General features: G+C 40.7%; 1 protein-coding gene across 1 annotated transcript in view; it reads left to right on the forward strand.

Annotated features, from left to right (window-relative positions):
- The window catches only part of SLC7A5 (solute carrier family 7 member 5), a 129697-nt gene that overhangs the window by 34380 nt on the left and 68200 nt on the right, over positions 1-27117 (forward strand). Inside the window, exons 3-6 of the mRNA XM_085638732.1 lie at positions 8168-8273; positions 9480-9524; positions 12735-12858; positions 16589-16692. Of these exons, the coding sequence (XP_085494858.1) occupies positions 8168-8273; positions 9480-9524; positions 12735-12858; positions 16589-16692 (379 nt within the window). The remainder of the gene's footprint in view (positions 1-8167; positions 8274-9479; positions 9525-12734; positions 12859-16588; positions 16693-27117) is intronic.

Consider the following 27117-nt stretch of genomic DNA (forward strand, 5'->3'; position numbering starts at 1 on the left):
TATACTTGGGCTTTGGCCCAGCCATTTTCTGTTTCTTTGCCCCTTCCTGGATCTTTTTTGTATATTGATAGTTTGATTCTTCATCCCTCGTTTCCATTGCTGAAGTTAAACCCTTCTGCCTAACATAGCAGCTTATGTGCATTTGGGCACACTTGAGAACCTAACCATCACAACATGGACAGATAGAAAGATTCAGCCAGTAGGCAGTATGAAGCTAGCAAATTATGTAAATTCTTTGAATGCATCATTGAACTGTATTTCATATTTGGCCTCTACAGATTTCAAAGTAGACTTCTGTAAGAATTGCTTGTCTGCAATGGAAGCACATGTTCTTTTCAAAATTAGTCTGTGAAGTCTAACTTCAATTGCCTTCTCCGTGACTTTTGCTCCTGTTTCAGAACTGTCTCATCAATAGGATGCTATTATGCCTTGGCCTCGCACATGCATATCCCATCTAGAGGCGCGGTCTTTTGTCATATAGTCTAATTTACATGAAATCCTAAAGTTTGGTAGCTATAACGTAGCTAAATTAGAAAGAGGTAGAACATTTTTGCTCCGAAGAACACACCTTGTTTTCCACAGGGTCAAGTTTTATATTTATTTTCCTTTACATCAAGAGACTCCCACTGTTGCATCCTACACTCTCGTCTTCACTTTGAAGTGACTTTGCCCAATTTACAGCGCTCCAAAGCATTACTTAGAAAGGACAATCCCTTTCCTACTCTTTGAGCATCTCTAAGTCACATATGGTGGCCTCACTCCAGCGCCTCATGCATAATATGATTGTTCTAATGAGTTGTGTTGTAAGATAGCAAAGAGCTGCTTGAATCATATTGAAAATGATAATTTGTGCCTGGCAGCACAGTGATACTGCTACTTGAACAAGTGGTATTGCAGGTGATGTCTACGACCAGTTAAAACATACAGTGCTACAACATCATGTTAAATAAGAGCTATTCCCCAATCCTAAAGTATGATGCTTACATACTTCTCTCAAAAAGTAGTCACAGAGCTGGCGATCCCACTTGCCACATCTGATCACTGTCACATTTTATTACATCTTCCGCAAAAACATAGTTGTGCCCATGTTTGTGTTTGTACACTTGCATGCACACGAAATACAGTAAAACACCATTCTCATCCATATCCCCAGGAAATGTGGTGTACATGGTGTTCAGATTTTTTGAACGGTCGAACCACAAAGTCACAGTGTTTGAGTTTGCACTTAACTAAGGGTCCCTTAGCATGAATTAAATTGAGAGTGAAAAGTAGCCCAGTAACTCTCAGTTTGCCAGGATGTCTTCCTAGAACTCTCAACTCCCCAAACGATTAGACACTAAGAGCATATCTAGAAAACGCTGACTTGTTTATTCATGCAACTATAAGATTACATTCAACAGGAAATGGAAGGGTTATGTCCAAAGGCTGACCTCCATGTGACAGGATTGGGCGATTTAGGAGAATCATATGGTCGGAGAACTGGTCAGATGCTTGGCAATTTTCCCACTTCTTCATGTATCATGGCAGTCTTGCTCTAAGCCACATTCTTGGGGCTTATCAGAGGCAATAACAAAGATGCCCAGTTGTGTAACAGGAACAAGAAAGGGGGGCGCATTCCAGTGGTGCTTTGGGAATGCCACATTCTCTCAGGAGCCAGTCATTTCCTATCTCATATTTTGACAGATGCAGAGCTCAATTTGTTATTGCCCGTAGTAAAAAATGTACTCCTTCCAGACAGCATGTATTACCTTTTTTAAAAAAAAATAAATTTACAAGTGGAGGTCATTATGCTGCAATCTCTACTGAATTGGGGCAAATGCACACTTTTGTCTATGTACTGTGGATAACCTGAAAGCCCTTTTGAGAATCAAGCCCTAACTAGGTATCAGATCTCTGCAATACCACCTCTTGAAGATACATTTTCTATATTCACGTTATTAGTCCCAATGAAAAAAGAACACATGTATATGCAACACATCCTTAAGACCTTCAACCATATGGTAAAAAAATAAAATTCTACCAATAACTAGATAAGTGAATCCAGTCTCAAGACATCTCTCCACCTCCTAGTCACTATCTCTGTTATTGAATGCACTTTTCTATTAGTCCCAGTTTTTTACAATAAAATCTATAAGAGAAAATCTATGTAACGAAAAATGGGAAAACAAGGACCTTAAACCTAAATCTTTACTTTAAGTTTATGAAAAACACTTGAAAAAAAAATTGAACCACTCAATGTAACTAGCTAAAAAAGCTTTTTTAGTTTAAAAAGTATGAAGCACTGTCAATAAATAGATTCACACATCTAATTATTCGTAAGTAATTGACTATATGGTTGAATATCTTAAAGTTAGGTTGCTTATATATGTGCACCTTTTTCTTTGGTAATAATAATATTTAACTATAGCTGTTGTATCTTTGAGAGGGGCTATTGCAGAGTCCTGATACTTAGATTGGGCAAATAGATGGGACAGGTGCTAAATTGTCATCTGTATAGTGTTATGACTGTGGTTAATTTTGGAATCTAAGCAGCTAAGTCCTAGCCTATCTGCATGACCTATCAGTTTGGATTCCAAATATGGAAAGAAAGAATCTCTGGAGTGCCAGCTATATGGAGCCCCTTTCACTACTTGTAAATAAAAGGGATACAGTTAAAGGTTTGAACATACTTTGCAACCTCGAAGCAGGGAAGCTCAACATCCTGTGATTCTGGGCAAATCATTTAATCTTCCTGTGCCTAACAAAATACATGTGTCCCTCTGTAAGGCAACTGGTGCTCATGTAAAGCGCTCCGATCTCTTCGGATTGAGTTTGTGCTACATAAAACTCCCCCGCCACCGCCACCTCTTCCAACCAACAAAAAAGAAATGGTTATTCCAGTCACCTCCTGGAGACTATTGGACAGCTTTACCAGAAGAGTGAGAGTGAGAGGTAAGTAATAAGAGCACAAAGATTCCTGCCTAAAAAGGAATGTAAGAAAACAACGAAAATGCAAACCTGAGGGGAGCTGGGAGCAAGCGGGAATGAGAAGCAAGTAAGCCCACCAACACAAACATTTGCCAGGCGAAGACTGATGAGGAATGAAGGCCTTAAATACTGCTCTGCCTATTGTGGAATGAGAAGCAAGTAAGCCCATCAACGCAAACATTTGCCAGGCAAAGATGATTAGGAATGAAGGCCTTAAATACTGCTCTGCTTATTGTGACCTGACTGGAGATCCTGGTCACAATCTTGCTTTGGTCTGACCCGTAATCCCTACACCGAGAATCTCTGCCATCTTGAAATGGGTAATACGTCAATACAGTCTTCATGACTCTTCAACTTCTGTACCTCTGGCAACCGCCAGTGTCATGTCTCCCTATTGGTTTCTGAATCTTCTGTGGATCTTCAAACCTCTCAGACCTGCTCTTGAGTAAGCCATATAGTTACTGAATGACTGTATCAGAAGAAATGATTTTTCAAAGGATTATTTTTACTCTAGCATGTTGTCAATATTATATATTCAATGTGAAAGTTCACATAAATTGGCAATACTTAGCATAGTTATAGTTGCAAATATGCTTCAAAGGAATATCCTATGATAATATAAAGAAGTTAAAAATACTATTTATCATTTGAGATGTCTAAGGAACCAGAGCTTCAGAATTTAGCCCTCAGGCAATCACTTGAAACTCGCCCATGCCAACTCAGCCCTACATCCCCTCTAACGTGGTAATTTCTGTACCATTAAATTGTATAGTACTAACACTTACTGTTATATCACTTAGTTATCATTATTATTATGTACAAAGATTACACAGGAGAAGTTGGAGGCATCCAAAAGGCTACCTTCAATCCAGATTAGAGTTCGCTCAGATTGATTTTAGTTTATGGTAAAAGGCCCAAGCTTCATAGTATTTTCAAACCTCATAACAGTCATTAAAAAGTCATCCAAGGAGTGATACGGATATTAATTTCGTATAAATAAGCCCAGCCAACTGGTCTTTTGCAGACATTCGATTGCTTTCTCAAAGCATTCCAGAAGCAGCATTTTATTCCAACACCTTACTCCTTAAAGCATCAATAGTACTCAATACAAATTTGCATGAAGGGTCCATGTTAAGGCATTCATAGAGCACAGTGACAACATGTGCCTACAGGCAGTACCCTTGGGGTTCTTAAATGCCAAACCATATACAATAAGCAATCGTCTACACACATCTCACTTATAAAGAATAAATAGTCAAATCCAGAGATGGCAAGTTGCAACATATATCGGACCATGGTAGTCAAACCTGAAAATGACCCCTGAGATAAATATCAATATAAAAGAAGAGCAGGACCATAAGGTATTAATATAAGGATAACTCACCCTTTGAGAATCAGAGATATATTCCAGTATTTTCCTCTTTCAAACATCATTATCCATTAACAATTTGCATGAAGACCCTCGATAAGGCATTCACCGTAAATTGAAAAACAAAAACATGTAATAGGCCAAAAGTAAATCCTACAAATAAGACCAACTTACGTTTTGGCTTAAAACCATGCAACTCACCATAACACTGTGGCTCTGCCTAAAGGCAACTATTCATTTCTGAAAATGCTGACTCCATCTTAATTTACCTTTAAATAGTCCCTCACCTCAACCATGTAGTCTACCCAGAAGGGAACGGCCACAATTTGATTGCCCTTCCTTGCCTGCCCAGAGAAACACCGTAGTGGTGCATCAGGCTGCAAACTGAAAATAAAACATGAAAGAAGGACATCAGCACAGCAGTCAAATTCAACCACTAAATCAATACACTATATTGGGTTATGTCGCTCAGACACACTGCAGCCTGTCTCGCATTCTAGAAGTGAATCCAAAATTGTTGAATGAAATAGACATAGAAAATATATACAGACAAGCAACAATATAGGAACTGGGATTGAATCCTAAGATCTCAAATAATGGAATGCTGTGCTACAGAATAGTCACTTGCATAAGTCCTCATCTATTGTTCCTACTCCCATTCATCCCACTAGCATTCGAATGCAAGAGCTAAGCTTGTGATGCAATTCAAACCATGTTCCACAAGGTATGAGTCCATAAATATAAAACTTTGCTTAAGCTCTGTTCTATTTACCACACGTTCTGTGAAGTTTGATGAGCTTAATGACAGCATATTGGATCAGTATCAGATCTTTATGCTCCTGCTGTTCCTTGAAGTGTGCAGTCATAGGCTATTTCTAATCAAAGTTTTTCAGAGCTGTGATATGTTCCTTCCATCTACTATTTATAGGTCTGATTGCTAGTTTTACATTTTCCTCTCACAATGATAAACAACTGAATACAGTTCTGTGTTGTAGTTGATGAATTCATGAGTATTGTGCCTATTCCTAAATCTGTAATATAAGCAGTTTTATTTGGCGTGTATTTACAGTAAAAGCCATTTTGTAATTTGCAGTACCTTTTAGGTAATTGAAAGAGCTCTTTTGAAGAGAAAATGTTATATGATGACTAGAGCTCACAAGTTCTTGAGTGTAGGCCCATGTCTGTATGTAATGGTAGGACTAATATATATTCATTTCTCAAGGTTCTGTCAGATGTTTTTGATTTAGTATTTGGTATCAGCTGATGTCCTTATACAGCTGTTTCTTCAAGTGGAGCTAGCAACTTCTGATTGTGTAAAGGCATTTAAGCTGTTCCATATTTTTGTCTGCTTTGGTGTCAAGTTTGGTCAATTCTTAAAAGTTCTTTGCTGAACATAGGTCTTCGGAGCAACATGCAGGTTTGCTGATAATTACTGATTGGAAAAACTATGGGGAAGGAAAATAGAATCAAAGTGATGTAGAATAGAATGTGACTCCAGTGACAACTGGGAAATTTTAGTTTAGAAGCCCTGTTTTCCTGAGGTGTTTTAACAATATTTTGTTTGTATTACTTAGTGAATTTTAGCAGTTGTAAAGAAAATGACTTTTACGTTTCAGAGTTTCTAAGAAGTTACAGTTTTTGTCTTCATATATTTTGGATTGCTTATCTAGTGTACACTTGCTGAGATGGTATTCTCTGGTTCTACTAAAGAGATTTATCACATGGGTTTCATTCTCATTGGACATTTGTTGGTCTCAGTAACAGCCCTTTATTTTGATTTCATCCGCTGGGTGATTAATCTCAGTGTTGCTTAGTATGAATGTAATATATGGGATCATATATATTACATACTACAACTGATGAAAATTGATATTGCGCATTTTTGCAACGTGCCCTCCCCTCTCTTGCACCAATGTTGGTAGCTATACGAGCAGTGGCGGTGCGTCCATTGGGGGCGTTGGGGCGTTGCCCCTCCCCCCCGCCCGCGCCCGCAGCTCCCTCGGCGTCTCTGAACTTAAGTAAACTCTCAGTTTACTTAAGTTCAGAGACGCCGAGGGAGAACTGACAATCATGTCAGTCAGTATGACGTCGGAACGCCCACCCCTTCAGAGTCTGAAGGGGGTGGGCGGTCTGGAGTCATGTTGACTGACAGGCATTGTCTCGGGCAACAGGCACCAGCACACAAGTGCGCATGAGTGAAGACGGAGGGCGAATCTTTGCGCCATGCCCAGTCATGCGCACTAGTGTTTCCACTGGCTGGCGCATTGCCATTAGGAGAGCGAGGGTTGAGCCAAGGCTCAAATCTCGGTCTCCTAATGGGCAGGCGGGCGGACCGTAAGCCTGCTCTAAGCCAATCCTGGCGCTGCTCCAGCGCCAGGATTGGCTGAGAGGGGTCTTGCAAGCAGTGATGGGCGTAACGTAATAAAATCAATCCTACCTCAGCAGGTCCGCCAGAACGGACCCGAGACAGCGCGGACCTGCTGAGGTAGGATTGATTTTATTACGTTATTTAAAAAACCCCACCCCCGTGCAACACCTCACCTCCCCCCCACACGAGCCGCGACTGCTGCTGACTAACTTGACCCTTTTTCCCACCCCTTTAAGCCACGTTGAAAGATCTGACATCTGAAACACTAGTGGTCTCCGTCCCCTGACTCCCCCTCATGTTGCTTGCATAACGCTGTCTCTTCATCTCCCTTAATTAGAACCTGGTGGCCGCTCTCCTTTCTGTGTTTTGTTGTTGTGGGTGCAGTGCATGGCCCATAGGTCATCGTAAAAGCTCTATAATCCGGAATCTCACGAGGCAGCAGGATGGGCTTGGCCGAGGCGTGTGTTTGTTATAGTTTTTGTTGCAGACTGACTTGAGGATGTGTTTCTATTGCACTGGGTTCTAGGGGTCGGGAGCTACACTGGGAATGTCATGTCTGATTTGATGAAAGTGGAGTTTGGGCTCTGGCTGGAGGAAATGTGATATTGGGTCCTGTTTTCAGAACGCACTTTTCGGTTAGGCTAGGCCGAATGCAGTCATGGGCCATGGCGGAACATGTTGTAGCCAGCACAGTGAGTGAAGTCACTTGTAATCGAAACTACTTGTGAAGGGGGTGGGGGAGCAGCGGTTATAAAATGCAGACTGGCAGCAAAAACCATAGGTTATTGTAAAATCACTATTATGCTACGAGGCTGCAAGATGGACTTGGCCGTGACGTGTGTATGTTGTTGTGTGTATGTTGTTTGTTGTATCTTTTGTTGGACTGCCGACTGACTTGCAGAGGACTTTTCTGTTTATGCTGTGAAACGAGAGTCATTTCATTAGTGGTAGAGCACAGAATGTGTTGCCAGTGACTCTGTGCCAAAGCGTCTTTCGACTACAAACTGCATGATTGATTTATTACAGCAGAGAAGCACAGTATTGATTTTCCCAGGTGAGGTAGATTTCCAAATTAGAATATTAATTAGATTGTGCATTACCACTACTAGTGGCAATGCGCAATCTAATTAATATTTTACAGCGCTGCCACTGAAAGGGATAAGCAGGAATGCAGCCTCGTTGGCAGCATCATCCTAAAGTGCTGTTACTCAGCCACACCGTTCACGCCCCACCATTTTCAAATGTCACCAGCCGCCCCTGAAACTGAGGTTTATTGCTCTGAGAAATAAATCAGGACTTAACGAGTCACTGACCCTGATTTCCCTAGAGAGCTTCATGAAAGTATTCACCCTCAATTCAGAACTTAAATAATCTTTAAGATGATAGAAGAACAGTGCCAAATACTGTGTTCCGCTTGTAAATATTTCGTGGATCATTTGTTAACAGTTATTTTTTTCTTTTAGGAGATGTGATAAATCTTACTCCTGAACACTCCTTTGAGGGCACCAGCACAGACGTTGGGAAATGGGTGCTGGCATTGTACAGTGGACTTTTTGCCTACGGAGGCTGGTAAGTAACAACACGTTTACAGCACCTCACAGCCTGAGACGTCCAATCACTGGACGCTCAAATGAGACACACGTGGTTATCAGTCTTCAGTGCTTTCCTGAAGGGAAGGACGTGGTCCTCTAGCCTCATGTTTGTGTGGAAGTTTGTTGTGCAGGTTCTACACCTGATCTTTGCATTACAGAATCTAGCTCATTGTGTTAGATCTAAAAGATGCAGTGGGAAGATATGGTTTAAAGTGCTCTTCCGTAAGGGGCTTTGCAAAAAACGTGATAGTGTACCCAGCCTCCGTGGTTTGAGTTTAACTCCTGCTGGCAAGATATTTTTTTCAATTGCAAATACAAGATTAGAATCTAGACAGTTTTTCCATCTTCTTTTACTTTCTTTCCAATGACAACTCATAAAAAACACATACTGGCAGCCCTGGTCTTCTTTATTTTGAAAATTGTCCAGCTCTCCCCTTTTTACAGAATTTGTAGTTTAGTCTATAGGGGCCTTCTACCTGCAGCCACTTTCAGAGGATCTTGAGTCTCGCTGAATTTCAAACCTTCCCATCATGAAACCCACTGAGGTGGTGATGTTCTTTCAGGATCACAGTCTGCAATGTGTGTACTATATCCAAGACTGGCTGGTGGGTACAGTGTCAGTGTTTCAATGACCAGCTGAATAATATGCATTTCATATTTACACTTTTCTTGGACCAAAATCAGCAGGATACCCCATTTAAGACCTGAGGCCAAATTCCTCTCTGAGAGCATGAATTGTTTCTCAAATTATACTGCAAGGTCACCACTACAACATTACACTTGAGATTTGCCCCCGACCCAACTCTGCTTTCCTTAATGGGCGTGGAATCTTTTTAATTTATTTTACTTTTCAAAGAGTATGCTGTTAATTTATTTTACAAAACACCCTTGAAACTACAGCTATCCTTGAGATCATAACATGAAGAAAATAAGATTAGAATGTTGCAGTTTTTATTCGGTGCATCTGTTTTTCATGCTTTCGTTTCTGTTTAGCAAAAGAAAATGTTACTGAATGTTATCAATAACAAAATTATTACACTGTTCGTCATCTTTTTCAATGTTTTATTTGTGTTAAATGTTAGCTATTATCTTTATTCAGTGTTTTATTTGAGTTAAAAATTAGTCATGATCTTTATTCAGTGTTTTATTAGTAAGTGTCTTATTACACCATTTTACGTTGCAGGAACTACTTGAATTTTGTCACTGAGGAGATGATTGAGCCCTACAAGTAAGTAACTATAGCCATTTTGAATGTTAGTTGTACACTTTAAAAAGCAACAGGTTGACAGACAACAATCATATGCTCTCTCTCTCTCTCTCTCTCTCTCTCTCTCTCTCTCTCGTTCTCTCTCTCTCTCTCCCTCTCTCTCTCTCTTTCCCTCTCACTCTCCCTTTCCCTCTCAAGCATTGTCAGCTTTTTTCAACATTTCACTATTTTGTTTCTGTGGTGATTTTCCACTGATATTTCGACTCCTCTCTTCTTGTTAGATTCGTCTGTGTGACAGCACTAAATAAGTGTGGTGGGATTGAATAAGCAGGTAGAGGAGAGGAGAGTAGAGGAAAGGAAAGGGGGTAATTCAGTGGGGAAAGGAAAATAATAACAAGCACAGTTGACATAAAAGGAAAGGGTAGATAAGGAGAAGTGAGAACATGTAAAGATAGGAGTGTTGCAAGCTAGAGTAAGGGAAATAGAAGAATACGTTCTAGAGAATTTAAGATGAAAACTAGTGCTTCTTGTAAAAGAAAGAAATCGAGAATTGCATTTGGTACCTCAGCCGTAACAAGTGAGTGAGAAACATACGTAAGCTAGATGAACATAGCATGATTTGTTTCCAAATAAAATCATGAAATTATATTCTGCTGTGTTTGATTGTGTTCATTTTCTGTCATTGGATTCTCTCTGATATCCATAAACATTTTGAATAGCGTTGTGCACATGCGGGACCGGCGGAACACCATTTAAAATACATTTTAAGTGAAAACATGCCTATAAGAGGTAACATATTCTATTACCTTATTTTCATTTTTAAAAAGTAGTTACATTTAGTCAAGTTTAAAAAAAAAAAGAACTATATATTTGGCTGAAATCAATACTGTGCTAACCCCTTTTAAAATCCACAAACTAGGTCAAATGTAGTCTGTAATAGGCCAAAGATTCTCAAATTCTCACTGAGTCGCTGAGAATTTGAGAATTTTTGTTTACTGAACCACTTGACGCTTCTGGCAAGACTTTGCCTTTAGATCAATTGGGAATTAGATTTGACGACCTGATATAACACACGGTCTGTAAGAGTTTTCGAACTTTGTGTTTTTCGCAAATGTAACATAGATCAAGGGAACCTAGCCCCCTGCGGGTGTGAACAAAGGCGGACTTGTATGGCCCTGATGAAGCCTTTTTGAAGGTGAAACGCATCAGCTGCGTTTGTAAGAAAATATAAATGAAAAAAAAAATTGGCTTCTACACTGAAGACTCAAGAACATCTTTTCTTATTACTTTTACATGTGTGTTGCCTCTCTATTATGAATGTATAAACTACAGATCTGTTCTTTGCAGCAGGAATATTAACCCTCTGCGCTACTTTATGGCGAGTCAAAACTGCCACTAGACAAACCCTGATCTCTCTCTCTAGCAGGAACATTAATTACAAGAGTTATCTTGACATATTTATTGCTGCCTGAAAGCTGGAGGCATCAGGAACTCTGCAGCAGATGCTTTAAAATTGTAAGTTCTCCAGTATTGGATCTTTCATAAATTCACAGGATTGAATCATTCCCCATCATCGAAGTGGGTGTCCCAACCGTTTCAAGCATGTGAATCTATAAAAGATACCAATACTGGAGAACTACAGTTACAGGTAAGTAACTTATTTTCTTCTCCAGTATTGGATCTTTGGAATTCTTAACGATGCAGTGCCTTAATTTGGCACTGTGTAGCCTGCCTATTAAAGGCTAAATTTCCCTAGCTTTGTGGTTTTAAAAATGAGTAGAATAGTAGTTTTTCAGAAAAATGTATAACGTTTTAATTTGGCTAATTGAAACTACTGTTCAAAACTAAAAATGATAGTATAAAATGTTGCCTCATGTAGGCATGTTTTCACTTGCTTTTTTAAATTGTGATCTAGGGATCCCTCACATGCGGGCATATTCAAATTGTTTATCGTTCCAAAGAGAATACCCACACAGAGAACTAGGATTACATGTAAGCAACTTCTCATTCTCCTTTGTGGATCCCTCTGGGATTCATATAGAAGGAAGGGAACACTTGTAGATGCATATGCAGACTCAATTATTCCAGCAATGGCTGTTCTTCTGTTCTTTCATTATTGCATGCAAAAGGTACATCTCTGATTGGCCTCTGGCTGTCCATCAGCAAATATGGAATGCAAACAAAGAACATTTGTTTACTTTTAATACTATGGCCTTTCTTAAGGCATGCAAGATGCAACATAAGTCACAGGAAACCTTATTCTTAAATTGTAAACTAAGCATACAGTCGAATTAAATTTAATGTATTATTACAAACTATTGGTATACAATTGATCAATGTATATTCCAGATTAAGAAATGAATCACCAACAATTCTGAAAAGAATACTAAAAAGCAGAATATTGCCTCATAGCACCCAAGTGGCAGCAGAGGAAAAACAACTGTTAATATACTTCGTTGTAAGCTTTTCACTGCTACTAGACAGATCTAACAGGATTCTTGCTCCTGTCACCTGTTGAATGTGCAGGGTAAGGTGGAAGATGGGAGAGACTCATACCAATGGAGAGGTAGAGACATTTAGGCCCTGATTACGAGTGGGAGGGGTTTTCTGAATCCTGCATAAATCCCTGTTTGCCAAGGGGTCGGATTTACATGTTGAGTGGCATTTGCTGCATTCAGTATTTTCCGGCTGCATTAAAGATCTCACCCTTCGCAAAACTTTAACAGGTCAAACCTGCTCTAATTTAACAGAGGAAAAGTGCAAGGGATTTTTTTGTCAAAGGCATAGGTAAAACTAAATGCACTCTTTAAATTGAAGAAAATTGGCTAGAGGTCTTGTAGACGTGTACTGATTAATTGAAGTAATGTGGTTAAACGGTTATTTATCCACTGATTAAGGTTATATCTATCAATTATCATGATTTTTTTCTGCATGACTGTACATTCAAAAGGAGATGAAGCATTGTATGTATGATCCCTGAAAAGTGATTAACAAAGCAATGGACACTAACCTGCTATTTGTTTTGTATTTATGCAGTACGTGTCCCAAGCTCTGCTTGCTTGAAATAGTCATCAAAAAACAAATGTCGCATTTTTACCCCTTATGGAGCCAAAGTGACCATTATTTTAATCGTACGTGTATCTGTTTTGGCCATACACAAGTTTATTTTTGGACCCAAAATCTCAGATTTTTTGCTTCTAACTTAGTATTTATAATTTTCTTCTTTTCCAGAAATTTGCCCCGTGCAATCATCATCTCATTGCCCATTGTGACAGTAGTCTATGTGCTGACCAATTTGGCATATTTTACGACCCTGACACCAGATCAAATGCTGAGTTCTGAAGCTGTTGCAGTGGTGAGTCTGTGTGCCGTGCTGGGTTCATGTCATCTATAAGCTATTTAAGGTTGATGATTTCAAACTACATTCTCCAGCGGATATCTGAGCCCATTTGTTGAAGTTCATTAAAAAACAAGTATTAACAGTTACTTCTATACAGCAGACTAAAATCACAGGTCACATTTTTGCTTACTGCTGGCTCGAGGAATACAGATTTCTTGCTGGTTTTCTCTGCAGTTTTGTGTAGCAAGATTTTAAGTCATATATGCCCTTTTTAGGTGTGCCTAGAGATAAAGAGATAGAGCGAAAGAAGAACAAGTTACTTACCTTCAATAATGCCTTATCGGGTAGAGATCCTGTCCATCAAATTGAGAGATGTCCATTGGCCCCGCGTACATCTCTCTACATTGACAAGAATCACTGTCACAGCTGTTCATGTCAACAAAGGAAAAGCTTGACGGGCAGTTACCATTGATGTTGAAAGATTCACCAAGAAGAGGTACGCTGGTAACTTTCTGACTGGAGGACTGAGATCCTTTTGATCATATTGAAGATCTTTGTGACATTGAGAACTTTGTTTTAAATACTTAATATTGAATGGCATCAATGTTGAGACATACCACAACACTAAAGCAAGAAACCTCAAATCCTGGCTCTTCGACAATCCCCCTCCTTGATGGACTGGAACCTGCACCCCCTCCACCTCCAGTGCCTTGAGACCCTTACGGGTGAGTAGTCGCGCTTAACAAACGCCTGATTGATTGATTGAAAGTACTCGAATTCTAGCTTTCAGCATTAAGACAATTCCCATCAACAACTGACCCTGACCAATGAACTCTCTCCTCCAAGAAACAAACCTTTACTCACCATTATCCTAGATCTCCCATGTGACCCACTTCCAATCGTATTACTAGTCTTCTTCTAAAGAGGCTCTGCAGATTTAAACTTTATATCAATATGTCAGTTCATCAGCGTCAAGAAGACACTAAATCGCTCATAGGAGATAAAGTGCTCCAAGGTCAGTACGCCAAAGCAAGACAAGACTAGGAGAGAAAACTGTACTCTTAAAAGGACATGAACGCCTAAAAAAAATGCACACCTAGGCAGGTTGAAATGCCCAAGGAGAACACATGCACTTTGTTGAGGGGATACCCGTTGAGACACTGCAATAGACACAGACAACCTTGATTGGTGTACTTATTCGCCTGCTTCACCCAAAGTGTCTCGACCAAACGTCTCTGGTTAATGGCATCACCATTTTTGGTGATGGCTTGAGGAGGGGCGCATCCAGTCTCAGTATCCAGGTGATACTTCTGTAACCCAAAACCATGATAATAATTGAAACTCTCTTATCCTGGATTCCAGCAGAATCTTCCACTGATTCTGGAGCTGGTTGAAACAGGAAGGGAGAAAGGTAGGTGTATCACAGATGACCAAAAGTTCATGTAGAAGCTAATCCTAATTCAGCTATAACAGTTGCTGTACTTATTCCTCGTCTCATTAGCTACAGTCCCACCGGACAAAGAGAGGAAATGGTTGGATGCGGCTGCAAAGAAAGTATATGGCTGCCAGTGCCTAAGCATTTGTGAAAAAAATGATATATCCTTTTGAAAGTTTAGAGAAAGATCCTCAGAAAAACGACTTAAAGACAACTATGATGATTATGGAGAGGTGTTGATTTAAAGTCTGCTGGTGTCAAATGAGGTAATGAATGTAACTACTGTTGATTCTGATCTTACAATAATTGGATATTGTCAAGGCTTAGCCTAAAGAAATGTTGTGTGAAAGGAGCTGACAGGTCTCAAACCTAATGTGGAGGAAAAATCACAATCTTTGCCATTTTTAGCTCTTTGCTTTTTAATCTACAAACTACTGATGAGATGCATCATATGAAGATGGAGGCAGAAACACTGAAAACAATTGAATTGAAAGATAAAGTAAACACCAAAGATCTCCTTATAGATCTCAAAAGAAGAAGAACTACAAGCATCAGGTTCAAACCATGCATTTGCAACAACAACAACCTCAACAGAGATCATACATCAGGGGAACTGTTGTGTGTTAGAGGTTGTCAATCATCTTCTGTAGGCATGGGGGAAACGCCTACTCCTGGAAACAGTGCCTCCCATCATCCCCCTCTACTGTCACTCACTCATGGAAGGGAGGCATTTCCAATGAAATCAGTGATAGGCAGAATATAGCAGATACAGATAGGTTCAGAGTATTGTGCAGAATTGCTACGTATTATGAATCAAAATGCCTCAATTTGCCATTCCACCAAAAGAGGCGCCACTCGACTAATCGGACTGCCTGTTCCATCAGGACCGTTTTCAAGCACAAAGCAACACCTTACTGCAGAAACAGGCAGTGGAATCTATTCCATCTTGTTAGAAAGGGGAAAAAACAATCTTTTCAATATTTTCTAATATGAGAGAGACCATAAGGAATAGGCATGAGCCATTCTCGACCTAAAAACTACATACAACCAACTCACTTAGGAGAAATTCAGAATGCAATTTCCTCGCCACATTATTCACCTATTCCATTAGGGCGACTGGATGTGTGTAACTTGTAGAATGCGTTCTTTTATATACCTGCTACAAAAAAAATGTATGAGAATTCCAAAGGTTTGTGGTCCAGAAAGATCACTGCCGCTACAAGTTGTTGATTTTGGCCTAAAACCAGCACCATGTGATATCAAAAAGTGTATGGCAATATTTCTAGCACATTAATAGATAACAAAGATTTTCGTCTGGCTGCATATCGGTGATTGACTGATAAATTCAACATAATTCCTAGAAGTCGACCTAGACATCCATATAACAGTGTTTCTATTTCGATTTCTGTTGCATCACATAAATTACACCAAATCATCACTGACTCGATTTCAGGCTATTCATTGCCTAGGAGCAGCCATGGACATCAACAAGGCAGAAATGTTTCCCTATAATTAAGAAACATTTTGCCTAAAGTGCACTGCTCACAATAACTGATGTCACACATTTTATTACACTTCATCGGCACTTTAAAATTACAGCACATCACTTGCCATGTAAAAACACTGAACTGCTCATTATGTATCATAATCATACATACCAAAATACACATTACACATGGTTACAGGTGATAATAAACATGCCACCTTATAACTTAGACACATCATTACACACCACTTCTGCTTTACTGACTTGCCAGAAATGTCAGTTTTTAAGACATAATTCAACTCAGAGCTTTTAGTTTTCCTTTGACTGTAATCTTGTTACTGAATCACCACACTGCCTTTCTTTACTTAGCAGTTTGCAATGAAATAATTTTTTCTTCCAAAAAGCTAGAGTTTAATTCATGTAATCTGCTGAGCTGTTTGTGTGTGCGTCTTTAAATATACCACATATATCTTTGCACTTATTAGTGCAGGCTCCTGGGAAATTTTGAAAACAAGTTACTAGATTCATCATAGGGATTAGTGATGTTTAAGCTGAAATCATGAAACATTTCTGTTTAGAATTTACTTTTCCCTGTGACCTAGTCTTGCTTGCAGAGAATAGACCTTCAATAATTAGTTTCTGGAAAACATCACAGACTACTCCTACCTCATTTGCACCTTCAAAGATGTTAATGTCAGAAAACCATGTATATTTCACTTTATCTCCTCTATGTCTACTTTTTAGTCAATTTATGCGCATTACAGCTGATTTTGTGTAAGAGAATAAGTCAGCATATGCTTGACTGGGAGCTTGTTTCATTACAGGATTTTGGGAACTATCATTTGGGTGTTATGGCCTGGATCATCCCAGTATTTGTTGGACTATCATGTTTTGGGTCTGTCAACGGATCCCTCTTTACTTCTTCCAGGTAAATATTTCTGATTCTTTTGAAGCACCTACATAAGTTATCATTTTAAGGGTTTGGTATTTTAGGTCTGGGTATATTTCATATTATGATTTTAGATGCTTGCGGCATACAGCTATAGAAACCATTTTAACCTGTTTATTAAAGCAAACTGTCAGCTGCCTTCATTATTGATTTGTTTTTAGTGACTCCAAATGTGAACTGTAGATTGTGCTTAGGTGACCTATGCCTCGGGATAGAGTTTATCCCTGTCTCTAATACTAATCTATAGCTAAGTATTTACAAATACAGATAGATGTTATGCGGTCCTATAATAATGTCCTCATTCTGTCTGGGATGGTATTAGGTCTGTAATATTGCCAGAGTAAACATAGAAACTGTGAGTTTGGTTTTTGTCTGGTACGGTATAAACCTCCCCTCCCCACTCCTATCTGCACAGAACAAAATGGGGGATGATACGGTAAGAAGCATCTTTCTCCTCCAGGGCATTTTCATTAATATCAAACACACAAACGATATTGGGAGGAATACTTGCAAATTCTCTTACCACTGGCAATTGCAAAGTGTAGCATTCCAACCCATTATTTTTTTGTCCACTATGCCACCTCAGATGTCATTCTCGAATAGGAGCAGTCCAACCCAGCTTCCAAACCAGGTCCTCTCCGAACCAAAACACAAGCATCCCAAAAAGGGTTTCAGCTACTCAGGCCTCTGCAGTCAGATGAAGTTTTGTTCCTGTAATACAATGAGCATGGGATCCACATTAGAGGATATCCGTGACCACTTAAGGCATTACATCAAACACAAAAAAGGTGATGGGGAATGCTTGAAAATACTCTCACCACTGGCAATCGCTCGGTGTTGCATTCCAACTCCTATTTTTTGCCCACTATACCACTTCAGATTAGACATAGCAGTATGTATATCAACCTTGCTCCTTCTCCAGTAGGAACAATCCAGCCCAAACTGCCAAGCCAGATCCTCTCTGAACTGGAACACAAGCAACCCAAGACCAGTTTCAGCATAGTGGGGTCTATTGGATTGGGTGCATCTTGGTTCCACTGGCACAGTGCGAACGGGAGCCACGTCTGGACTACCCTAAGAACATTACATCGAAATAGACATGGGTCACAAGCAAATCCCTAAATAGTCCCAGCAAAAATCCTACCGCATCACAAGAGGCCTCTCCTGCATCAAACATCAGTAAATAGGATAGTTAGTCAACAAACTCCTGCGGCTACAGGAAAACCTCCGGCAAAGCAGTGAGTTGTTCTTATGACCCCCTCCATTTGTCACACCGAATGAAACATCTAGAATCCTCTCAAAGGGTGGCTGTCGTTTACAGAAAAAAAATAGGTACCAAATATTGTACCAGTGGCTTTTCTCATAAGTTTAAGTCTTCTCCTCCAGCCATACTCAAAAAGTTGGTACAATATCAATGAGACATCCAGGCCAAGAGATCAGCTGTTTTATGCTGAAGGATGCCGTGGGGACAGTGCCTCAAATCCTTAAAGGAAACAGAATTTATTCTTGATACTTTCTGGTTTTAAGAAAGGACCCTGTTGAGAGATGAGGCCCATTCTTGTCCGAAATACAGCAAACAAATGGAGAAAGAAAGAGAACTTCCATATGCTAACCTTACATAAAATGTATTCCCTGCTTCATCAAAGGGCTAGATGTATGCTATATACCTTCAAGATTCTTATTTCCCCGTACCAATCAGAACCAAGCATTGAAATTCTTGAGGTTTGAAATTAACAATTCTCAAGATCCTTTCAACGTTATTCTGTTCAGCTTAATGTCAGCGCCAAGGACTTTTTTATCAAATGCATGACGGTTGTCACCGCCCGTTTTAGAAGGAAAATGATATTCGTATTTCTCACCTGGCTCATCAAAGCATTGACCTTCTAGAAAACATTGTCATTTTCAGATAATTTTCTCCAATCTCGAACACCTGGGTCTGAAATTGAATCAGGTAAAATCAATGTTGATCCCAGTTCAACCCATTCATTACCTTGGGTACAGTTCTGGATACACAGAAGGCAAGACTACATCATCCTGGAAAATAACAGTCTTCTGAAGAATAACCTGCCAGATTTTGTAACTTTTTTAAGTGGAAGAGATTCTGAATCTGATGTATTCAGAACAACTTTAATCCTTGAAGATGTCAACACGGGCTGTATTGCCCTAACTTCTCTACTTCGCGACATCTGGGCAGTATTTGACTTCATTCAAGGTACACTTTGCTGCTAAAACTGACAATAGAAACAATCCTCCACAAACCTTTTTTTCCAAAGTGCCAGTGGTCAAGGATTTTATGGAGTGAGTTAGGAAAAGTCTGCTTAACAGTCAGGAGAGACCCCCTAATTCATGAGAGATGAACATTATGCTCTCAAAACCTATGTGCCCACCTTTCAACCATAAACCATCCTTACAGCATTTGACTTGGACATTTGACTTTGGAAGACTGCAATCCTCAAATCTATCACCTCGTCTTGCAGAGTTAGTGAGATGCAAGCTCTTTGCTGCTATGGGCCTGGCACTGTGTTCAAGAAGAACATAGTGGTTCTGGTTACTCATTCAAGTGTTGCTACCGAAAGTAGTGTACAATTTCAATGTAGCAGAAATATCTCTCTGCACTCTAGATGTTAAGAGTTCTTTCTCAGGGGATCTCCACTGTAATCTGGATATGTCTAAAGATCTCAGGCAGTCAGAACATCTTTTTGTAAATTTGGTATTGCTTCTGACAAGTTTAGCAGCAACAGAGGATTCAATTTCAAGATGGATTCTTTAATGAATTCTCCTTTATCAGTTAGTGAACACAAATCTCCCTCAAAACGACCCTACCATGGGAAGGGCTTCAACACAGCTAACTAATAAATGAACCCCATTTCAGTGATATGTAAGGTTTCCATGTGGAAGTCCACACGTTCAACACACATTACTGTCTGGAAGCTGATGCCCAGTTAGGCCTGGTTTCTGTGAGAATTATGTTTTAGCGAGGTGCATTCTCCTTAGTGTTTCCCCTCCACTTTTTTAATGAGGGATGGACTTGCTTTTCTATTCAGTGCTTTAAACTATTAATGGAGAATCCCTAGAGCAGAAGGAAAAGTTACTTACTTGTAATCTTATTTCTCCTCCAGGGGGAACCTTCAATAAATAAAGTCATAAGCAGCCCTCTTCCTCGCCAGAGGAAACAGTAAGAAGTTCTTGTGTTTTAATAGTCAGGATATTTGTTTCTCCAAATTAAAGTGGCTTTTACTGCCACCGACAGGGCAGGATGGGATTCTGGTGGAGTGTGCTTACTTAAAGGTGCAGTGTCAGTTTTCCAAATGTTTGGGGGGCTTGCAGCCTGTCTACATTGCCAGTCCTTGTCTTCTGTCTTTCTTTTAAAAAAGAGTTTCTTCCTATTGCTAATATGGTTTACTGATCCCCTTAGATTAATAATTGGCTTGTTAATGTTCTTATAGGCTGCAAACAACATACATATATTGTTTTAAAATGTGATTTTTCTGTTATAAAAGCTAATGTAAACATGTATGTGTGTATTTGTGTGTGTGAGGTCGTGCACTTTGAATCCAGCGCAAGGGCAGTGACAATTCATTGCTTATGTATTTAATAAAGATTTCCTTAAAGGAGAACTAGGATTAAAGTTAAGTAACTTTTCCTTCTCTCCATAACCTCTTTCAACATTGTTAAGCTCAGAATATTGCATTTTTTCTTCATATAAATATTTTATCAGGGTTTACCTGTGAAAATGTGTGCAGGCCAAACCACTGGGGTCTTCGGTAGTTTCTCACAAGTTACAATCCCGAGTTCTGTCAGAAAATGTCACACGGTAGTAAGAGACAGAAGGAATCTAGTTTCCTCCTTTAGAGTCTTCTGCAATGTGTCAATATTTTAAAATTGATTGGTCAGTTCTTGCACCCTCCATACCACACTGCCAGACCTCACCAGACCTCTTCTTCAGCGAAGACTAAGAAATATGGTGCAATGCTTGTTCCTGCCATTCCAGATAAATGTTGACTTGTATGGCATTGAAAACTCATCGGTTTATGAGGCAGCTAAAGCCTCCCCAATCGTTTGCTCCCCTTAAAGTTGTTGTCAGACACTTAACACCAAAGTGCTAATTCGAGCTGTTCAACGCTGTTACACAGTCAGCCAAGAGGATGGGTGCCAGGCAGGCATATCCTTTTCAAAGTTGAAGGAAATGCCTTTGAAAGACCTTCATTAGAAGTCTGGGTCCACTACTCTCTGTGAAACCCTTGTGTGTGTCATCTCTGCTTGATTTGTCTGATTAAATATATGCTCAGGTTACCTGTACTAAGGCATACACCACTGAGGTCTCTACAATAGAAGAAACTATTCCTTTTGGACAGGGTAGCCCTAAAAGAAATGTATGTTGTGAAGACACAACATCCAAGAAAGGAGCACAATCCAGTCAATTATCCTCATCGAGTACAGTCCGCTTTTGCACCCCAAACAAATACCAAATACTTTGTAAAAAAATAAGTCACTTTGGCTTCAACTTAGTGGAGATATTCTCTGATGTCTGCAAAAAAATGTATGTCTGTTGTTTCACTTGGGGACAGAATCTTTATAGTTCATACACTTCTGAATGGGGTCAGCAGAGCTGATTATTCCTTTCTCTAAATTTCAGGCTATGTCGTTTATGATCATTCAGATTTTACATTAGCTGAGCTGTTATGTGTTGGGTTTGTATGGTACACAACCCTACTATATATATATAGACAGTTCTAAGACCACTAACGATAAATGTGGCAACTTCAGATATCCGTCTTCCAGAACATGTTTTGCTATTCTCCAGATTATATGAACACATGGATTCAGTTACTGTCTCCACCGTGTGTAATAGATACCAGAATCTCCTTCATCTGAGATCTAACTAAATAAGGACAATAGGAACATTGAAGCAGTGGGCCTGAACATATATGGAACCTCTCGTGAAACAAAGAAAGCTGGAAATGCCCTGCCTTCAAGCAGAGGTATGATAGTTATGGCATCGTAGGATTTTCAATGAAATGCATACATTCTTGAATAATTCCCCAGTGCTGGGATGGATCCTGGACCATGTTTGTGTGTACATATATATCTAACAAGAAAAAATGCACCAAAGTCTTCATCTCAGGGTTATATTTTCAGGTTTTAAGTAGCAGCATGCATTTTGTAAGATAAACCTCCTTTCTATCACGTTTCAGCTCATTTGCGAGCCTTGATCACAGGTGAGACAGGTTTTTTCAGGTCAAGTAACCACGTGGCTTTAAATGGTGGCTCCGATGTGCCACAGTAGTCAGAAAATACAACACCCAGCATGTATCTGAAATATTCAATTTTATCAGCATATTTGCGCAGAATCACATCCAGGGTAAATGCCACCAAACATTGCAATAGCATTTTAATATTCAAATTGAATCATCCTGGAAAATAAAGTAACTGCATTTAGTGATTTAAAAAAATCGACTTCTTAGCACCTTGTGCCACGTAATAAAATGGTCCCTAAAACACAAGAGCGCAGCCTCATACTGTTGTAATTTTAGGAAAATCCTGTGTTGACTCAAGGGCACGGTGGATCATGCTCCCAAGTCTGCAAGCAGTACATACATCCTTCCATTAAGGGAGCCATTGACCCATGCCTTCAGAAACGGGAATGGAATAAACAAGAACAAAAGGCACCGAAGCCTTATCGCAGAGTTTTATTTTCAAGTTGGAAGAGGCAGTATGCATTTTGTTTTTTCGATAATCCTTATTGCTTAACGCGTTTCAGCTCAGTTGTGAGCCTTGATCACAGTGAGGCAGGTTACCGGGTCAAGTAACCACGTGGCTTTAAATGCTGGCTCTGATGTGCCATAGTAGTCAGAAAATACAACACCCAGCATGCATATGAAATATTCAATTTTAACACCATATTTGTGGTGAATCACTTCCAGGGTAAATGCCATCAAACATCGCAATAGCTTTTAATGTTCAAATTCAATCATGCTGGAAAAAAAAAATGTCAACGTGCATTTAGTATATATCTCAGTGAAGTCCTCTGTTTCAGGAGTCATAGACCCTGAAGGGCAGCCATTATTATTATTTATTATTATTATTTAGAATTTTGTAGAGCGCGCAGCTACCTCCGACGGAGGTGTCCCGGCGCTGAAGACATAGTCTCAGGAGGGTCGAGGAGGAGTGAAGAGGGGTCTTTAGATCTGTGAGAATAACCAGGTCTTTAGTTTTTTTCTGAATAGGGGTTCAGACGTCAGGAATCTTAGTTCAGTGGGTAGCTGATTCCACAGTTTGGAGGTTGCTACTGCCAGGGCCCTACCCCTGTACGTGTGAGGCGAAAGCGGGGGCAGATCATGAGGCGAAGATGATTGGATCTCAGGTTTCTTGGTGCTTGTGAAAACCTCATTCTGTGACATAGGTAGGATGGGCCTCTGTCATTGAGCGCTCTGAAGGCCAGTGTTAAGGCCTTGAATTGGATACAGAGTTTTATTGGGAGCCAGTGAAGTTTGATTAGGTGGGGTGTGATGGAATGGCGGTAGGGGACATTGCAGACTAGCCATCAACACGGAAACAGGGCACCCATGATTTACATCAGACGAAGGCAAAAGAAACGCTTGAGGCAAAATCCTTAGGGGCATATCAGCAACACCCGGCGATAATTATCGCTCAGCGCTCTTAGCGTGAGGATAATTATCGCCGGGTAACGTGGATTTTTAGCGCTGAGATAGCGTGCTATTAGCAACGCTTATCTCCTCAGCGATAAAAATCTTCACGCTAACTGCCTAACGTGAGATTATCGCTGGAAACCCAGCGATAATCTCACGTAGTGTGGCGTTAGCTTGCTGATAGGGACTCACAAACTTAGCCATGATATCCACCCTCCATAGGATATCATGGCTAAGTCAGTCCTGAAGCAGGCGTAAGGAAAGTAGCGATAACAGGGGTTATCGCTACTTTTCCTGACGCTATGCTTCATAACGTGGGGCTTGAGGATAGGAGAAATGTCGCTTAGCGACATTTCTCTTGTCATGTTAGGTCAGGACCGTCCACTTTGCATCTCAATAGAGATGCAAAGCTGGGCGTAAAGAATCCCCACGCTAAAGCAAGGTTTCACACGTTAGCGTGGCCTTGCTAATTAGGCGATAAAATTATCGCCGCTTTTCGGCGGCGATAATTTTTTATCGCCTGCTTGTAAATATGCCCCTTGGTCTCTTTGTTTAATTTCGCAAACAAAACGTGGCACAATTCCATGTTATTGAAGTTTCCCTGTCACGTTTCAGCTCTTTACACGAGCTTTGTTCACAGGTAAGATGTAATGTAATGTAAATGTAATGGGGTTTTTATAAAGCGCAGGTTACACTCCAGGGAGCATCTTTGCGCTGTAGAGAAGAATCAGCTCCTGATGATGATCCATGCGGAGGGTAATTAAACTAGATTCCTGCACTCCCATTCAGGGAGAGCAAAAATCCAAGTCTTGAGGGCCTTTCTGAAGGTCGCTTCTGTAGAGATTTGACGGAGGGAGGAGGGAAGAAGGTTCCAGGCCTTGGACCCAAGTACTGCCAGAGATTTTCCTCCTTTAGTCTTGAGTCTGAACTTAGGGATGATAAGAAGATTGGCCGTTTGGGACCTAAGGCATCGCGTGGGGTTGTAATGTTTGAACAGTTTTAGTATGTAGTTGGGTCCCTTTCCATTGAAAGCCCTAAAGGTGATCAATAGAATTTTAAAGAGCACCCTTTTGTTAATGGGCAGCCAGTGTAGGAGGTTCATTGCTGCCGTAGCTGAGGTCCTCTTTTTCCACCCTAGTACTAGTCTGGCAGCCGCATGCTGTACCATTTGTAATTTATGGCGGACTTCTTTGTTAGTCCCTGCATATAGGCTATTACAATAGTCGATGCGGGAGGTGATGAGGGCTACTGCGACCGTTTTCCTTGCGGAAAGGGGAATTAGGTCGTAGAATTTCATGAGTCCTTTAATGATTCCGAAGCAGGTCCCTGCTACGGTTGTGGCTTGCTGTTTAAAACTCAGGGCGGGGTCAAATTTGATCCCTAGGTTACGGACTGAGGAGGCAGTGCTAGGGGGAGCAATGGCATCATCAGGCCACCATACTGAGGGATTGAAGAAATTATCCTTGCCAAAGGGAAGGATTTCTGTTTTCCCAGTATTGCACTTGAGATGATTCAAGTTCATCCATCTGAACGTGGCGGTAAGGCAGCTTTGGAGCCTTCTTTCGGCTTCTTGGGTATCATTTTCCAGTATCAGAATGAGCTGAGTATCATCTGCATATGCAATGGTGTCTATGCCAAAGGATGAGATAAGATGGATTAGCGGGGCCATGTATATATTGAAAAGTGTAGGACTTAAGCAGGATCCTTGAGGGACTCCAGATCCTACTAACTTTTCCTCTGATCTGTACTGTCCTAAGACCACAACTTGTCTCCTATTTGCGAGAAAGCTCTTTATCCAGTTCAATGCGGTTCCAACAATTCCTGCCGCGGCTAGACGGTCTAATAGAATGGCATGGGACACCGTATCAAACGCCGCGGACAGGTCTAATAGAACCAGGACTGCTTTCTTTCCCTGATCCAATGCTCCACGGAGGGTTTCGGAGGAAAAGATCAGGGCTGATTCTGTGGAGTGTTGGGCTCTAAAACCTGCTTGGTTGGGATGCCAGGTGTTATTGTTTTCCATGAAGGCAGTAAGTTGTTTGTTAACAGCTTTCTCTGTAAGTTTACATAAAGCTGGGAGTAGGGAGATCGGACGGAGGTTTGTAAGGGTAGCAGGGTCCGGTAGTGCTTTTTTTTGCAGGGGTTTGACTGCTGTGAGTTTCCATTCCTCAGGGACCAGACCTTGGGTGAGTGAAGAGTTTATGATGCTATTGATGAATGGATTAACAACCACTATTAGTGAATGAAGCACTAGCGGAGGGCAGGGATCAAAGGGAGATCCGGATGTAAGTTTAAGGATTTCTGTCTGTGTTTCTTCTTTGCTTACCGGTTGAAAGGAAGCAAAGGTATTGATTTTTAGTCCGGAGTTGATGACCTTGTTCTCCTCATTACAGTGGGGTTGTGGGAAATCTTTGGTCAAGGTTAAGATTTTTCCCACAAAGTAGTCTGCAATAGTGTTGCAGAGACTCTGTGAGGGGGGGATGTCTTTCTGCGTAGTCTTAGGGTTAATGAAAGCGTTAACAATATTGAAAATTTCTTTTTGTTTGTTCTTGCTATTATTAATGGCATCCTTGTAGTATTCCCTTTTGGCCGTTTTAATCGACCTGTGGTATTGCCGACGGGCGATTTTATACAAATCTTGGTCATACTCTGTGTAGTTGAGTCGCCACTTTCGTTCAAGAGCCCTAACTTTCCGTTGTTCCTCTTTTAGAGTGAGAGAGAACCACGGGGCGATAGGTCTCTGTTTTCTCTTGGTCCTCAAACAGGGAAGGATGGACTCCTGGCCCTTTATGAGTGAGTTGATCCATTCCTTAAAGGCCTGGCTGTCTTTGTCGGGGGCTCCCGACAGAGTCGGTCTAGATGTGTCAGCTTTTATCAGGAAATCTGGTTGTCCTATCAGATCTTTCCAACGGGGTCCTTTCATGTTGGACCCTGGGTGGTCGTTGGTTTTCTTAGTCCGAGAATGAGATGTTACGGGGAATTCGAACGGAATATAGCTGTGGTCTGTCCAAGTTAGTATTTGCGGGGTATCTACCTTAAGTGTTTCAATATTGGAGCAGATGCAGTCAAGTATATGTCCCGCCTTGTGAGTGGCGGAGGTGGTAAGAGTTTTCAGACCGAGTACATTCATGGTATCGGTGAAGCAGATTGTAGCCTGGTCCGAGTGGGCGTCTAGATGTATATTGGCGTCTCCCAAGATGGTGAAATTGGCTGATTTGAGGACTAAGTGGCCTATAGCTTCACCGATACTATCAATGAAGTCAGTATGTGAGCCAGGTGGTCGATAGATCAGGGCCCCTGTAAAGGTGAAAGAGTCATGTATTTTTAGAGCAAAGCCAACATTTTCCGCCCCTTTGAGGTCAGGTATAAGGAAAGTTTGGCAATTCAAGGTGTCGCGATAGACAATAGCAATGCCTCCACCCCTCTGGCAAGGTCTATCCTCTCTAGAGATTAGATATCCTGGGGGTAAGGAGTTTGTTATGTCAGGGTTACTATTAGGTGTCAGCCAGGTTTCCGTCATAAAGAGACAGTCAAGTTCATTCTCCATTATGAGATCAAATATATGTGCGGCGTGCTTTCCCATAGACCTGACATTGATCAGTCCACATCGTAGGTTCCTAGCTTGTACGGGTGGCTGATTACTTGCTTTGAAGCCTAAACTGTAACTGCAGCACCTGCAGGTCCAAAAGCCAGACCAGGTGGTCAGGTCAAGGGATCTGGTGCAGGATGTTGGGTCTGGTTTGATTTTTAGTAG

This window comes from Triturus cristatus, chromosome 12 (assembly GCF_964204655.1).
Source record: "Triturus cristatus chromosome 12, aTriCri1.1, whole genome shotgun sequence".
Classification (NCBI taxonomy): Eukaryota; Metazoa; Chordata; class Amphibia; order Caudata; family Salamandridae; genus Triturus; species Triturus cristatus.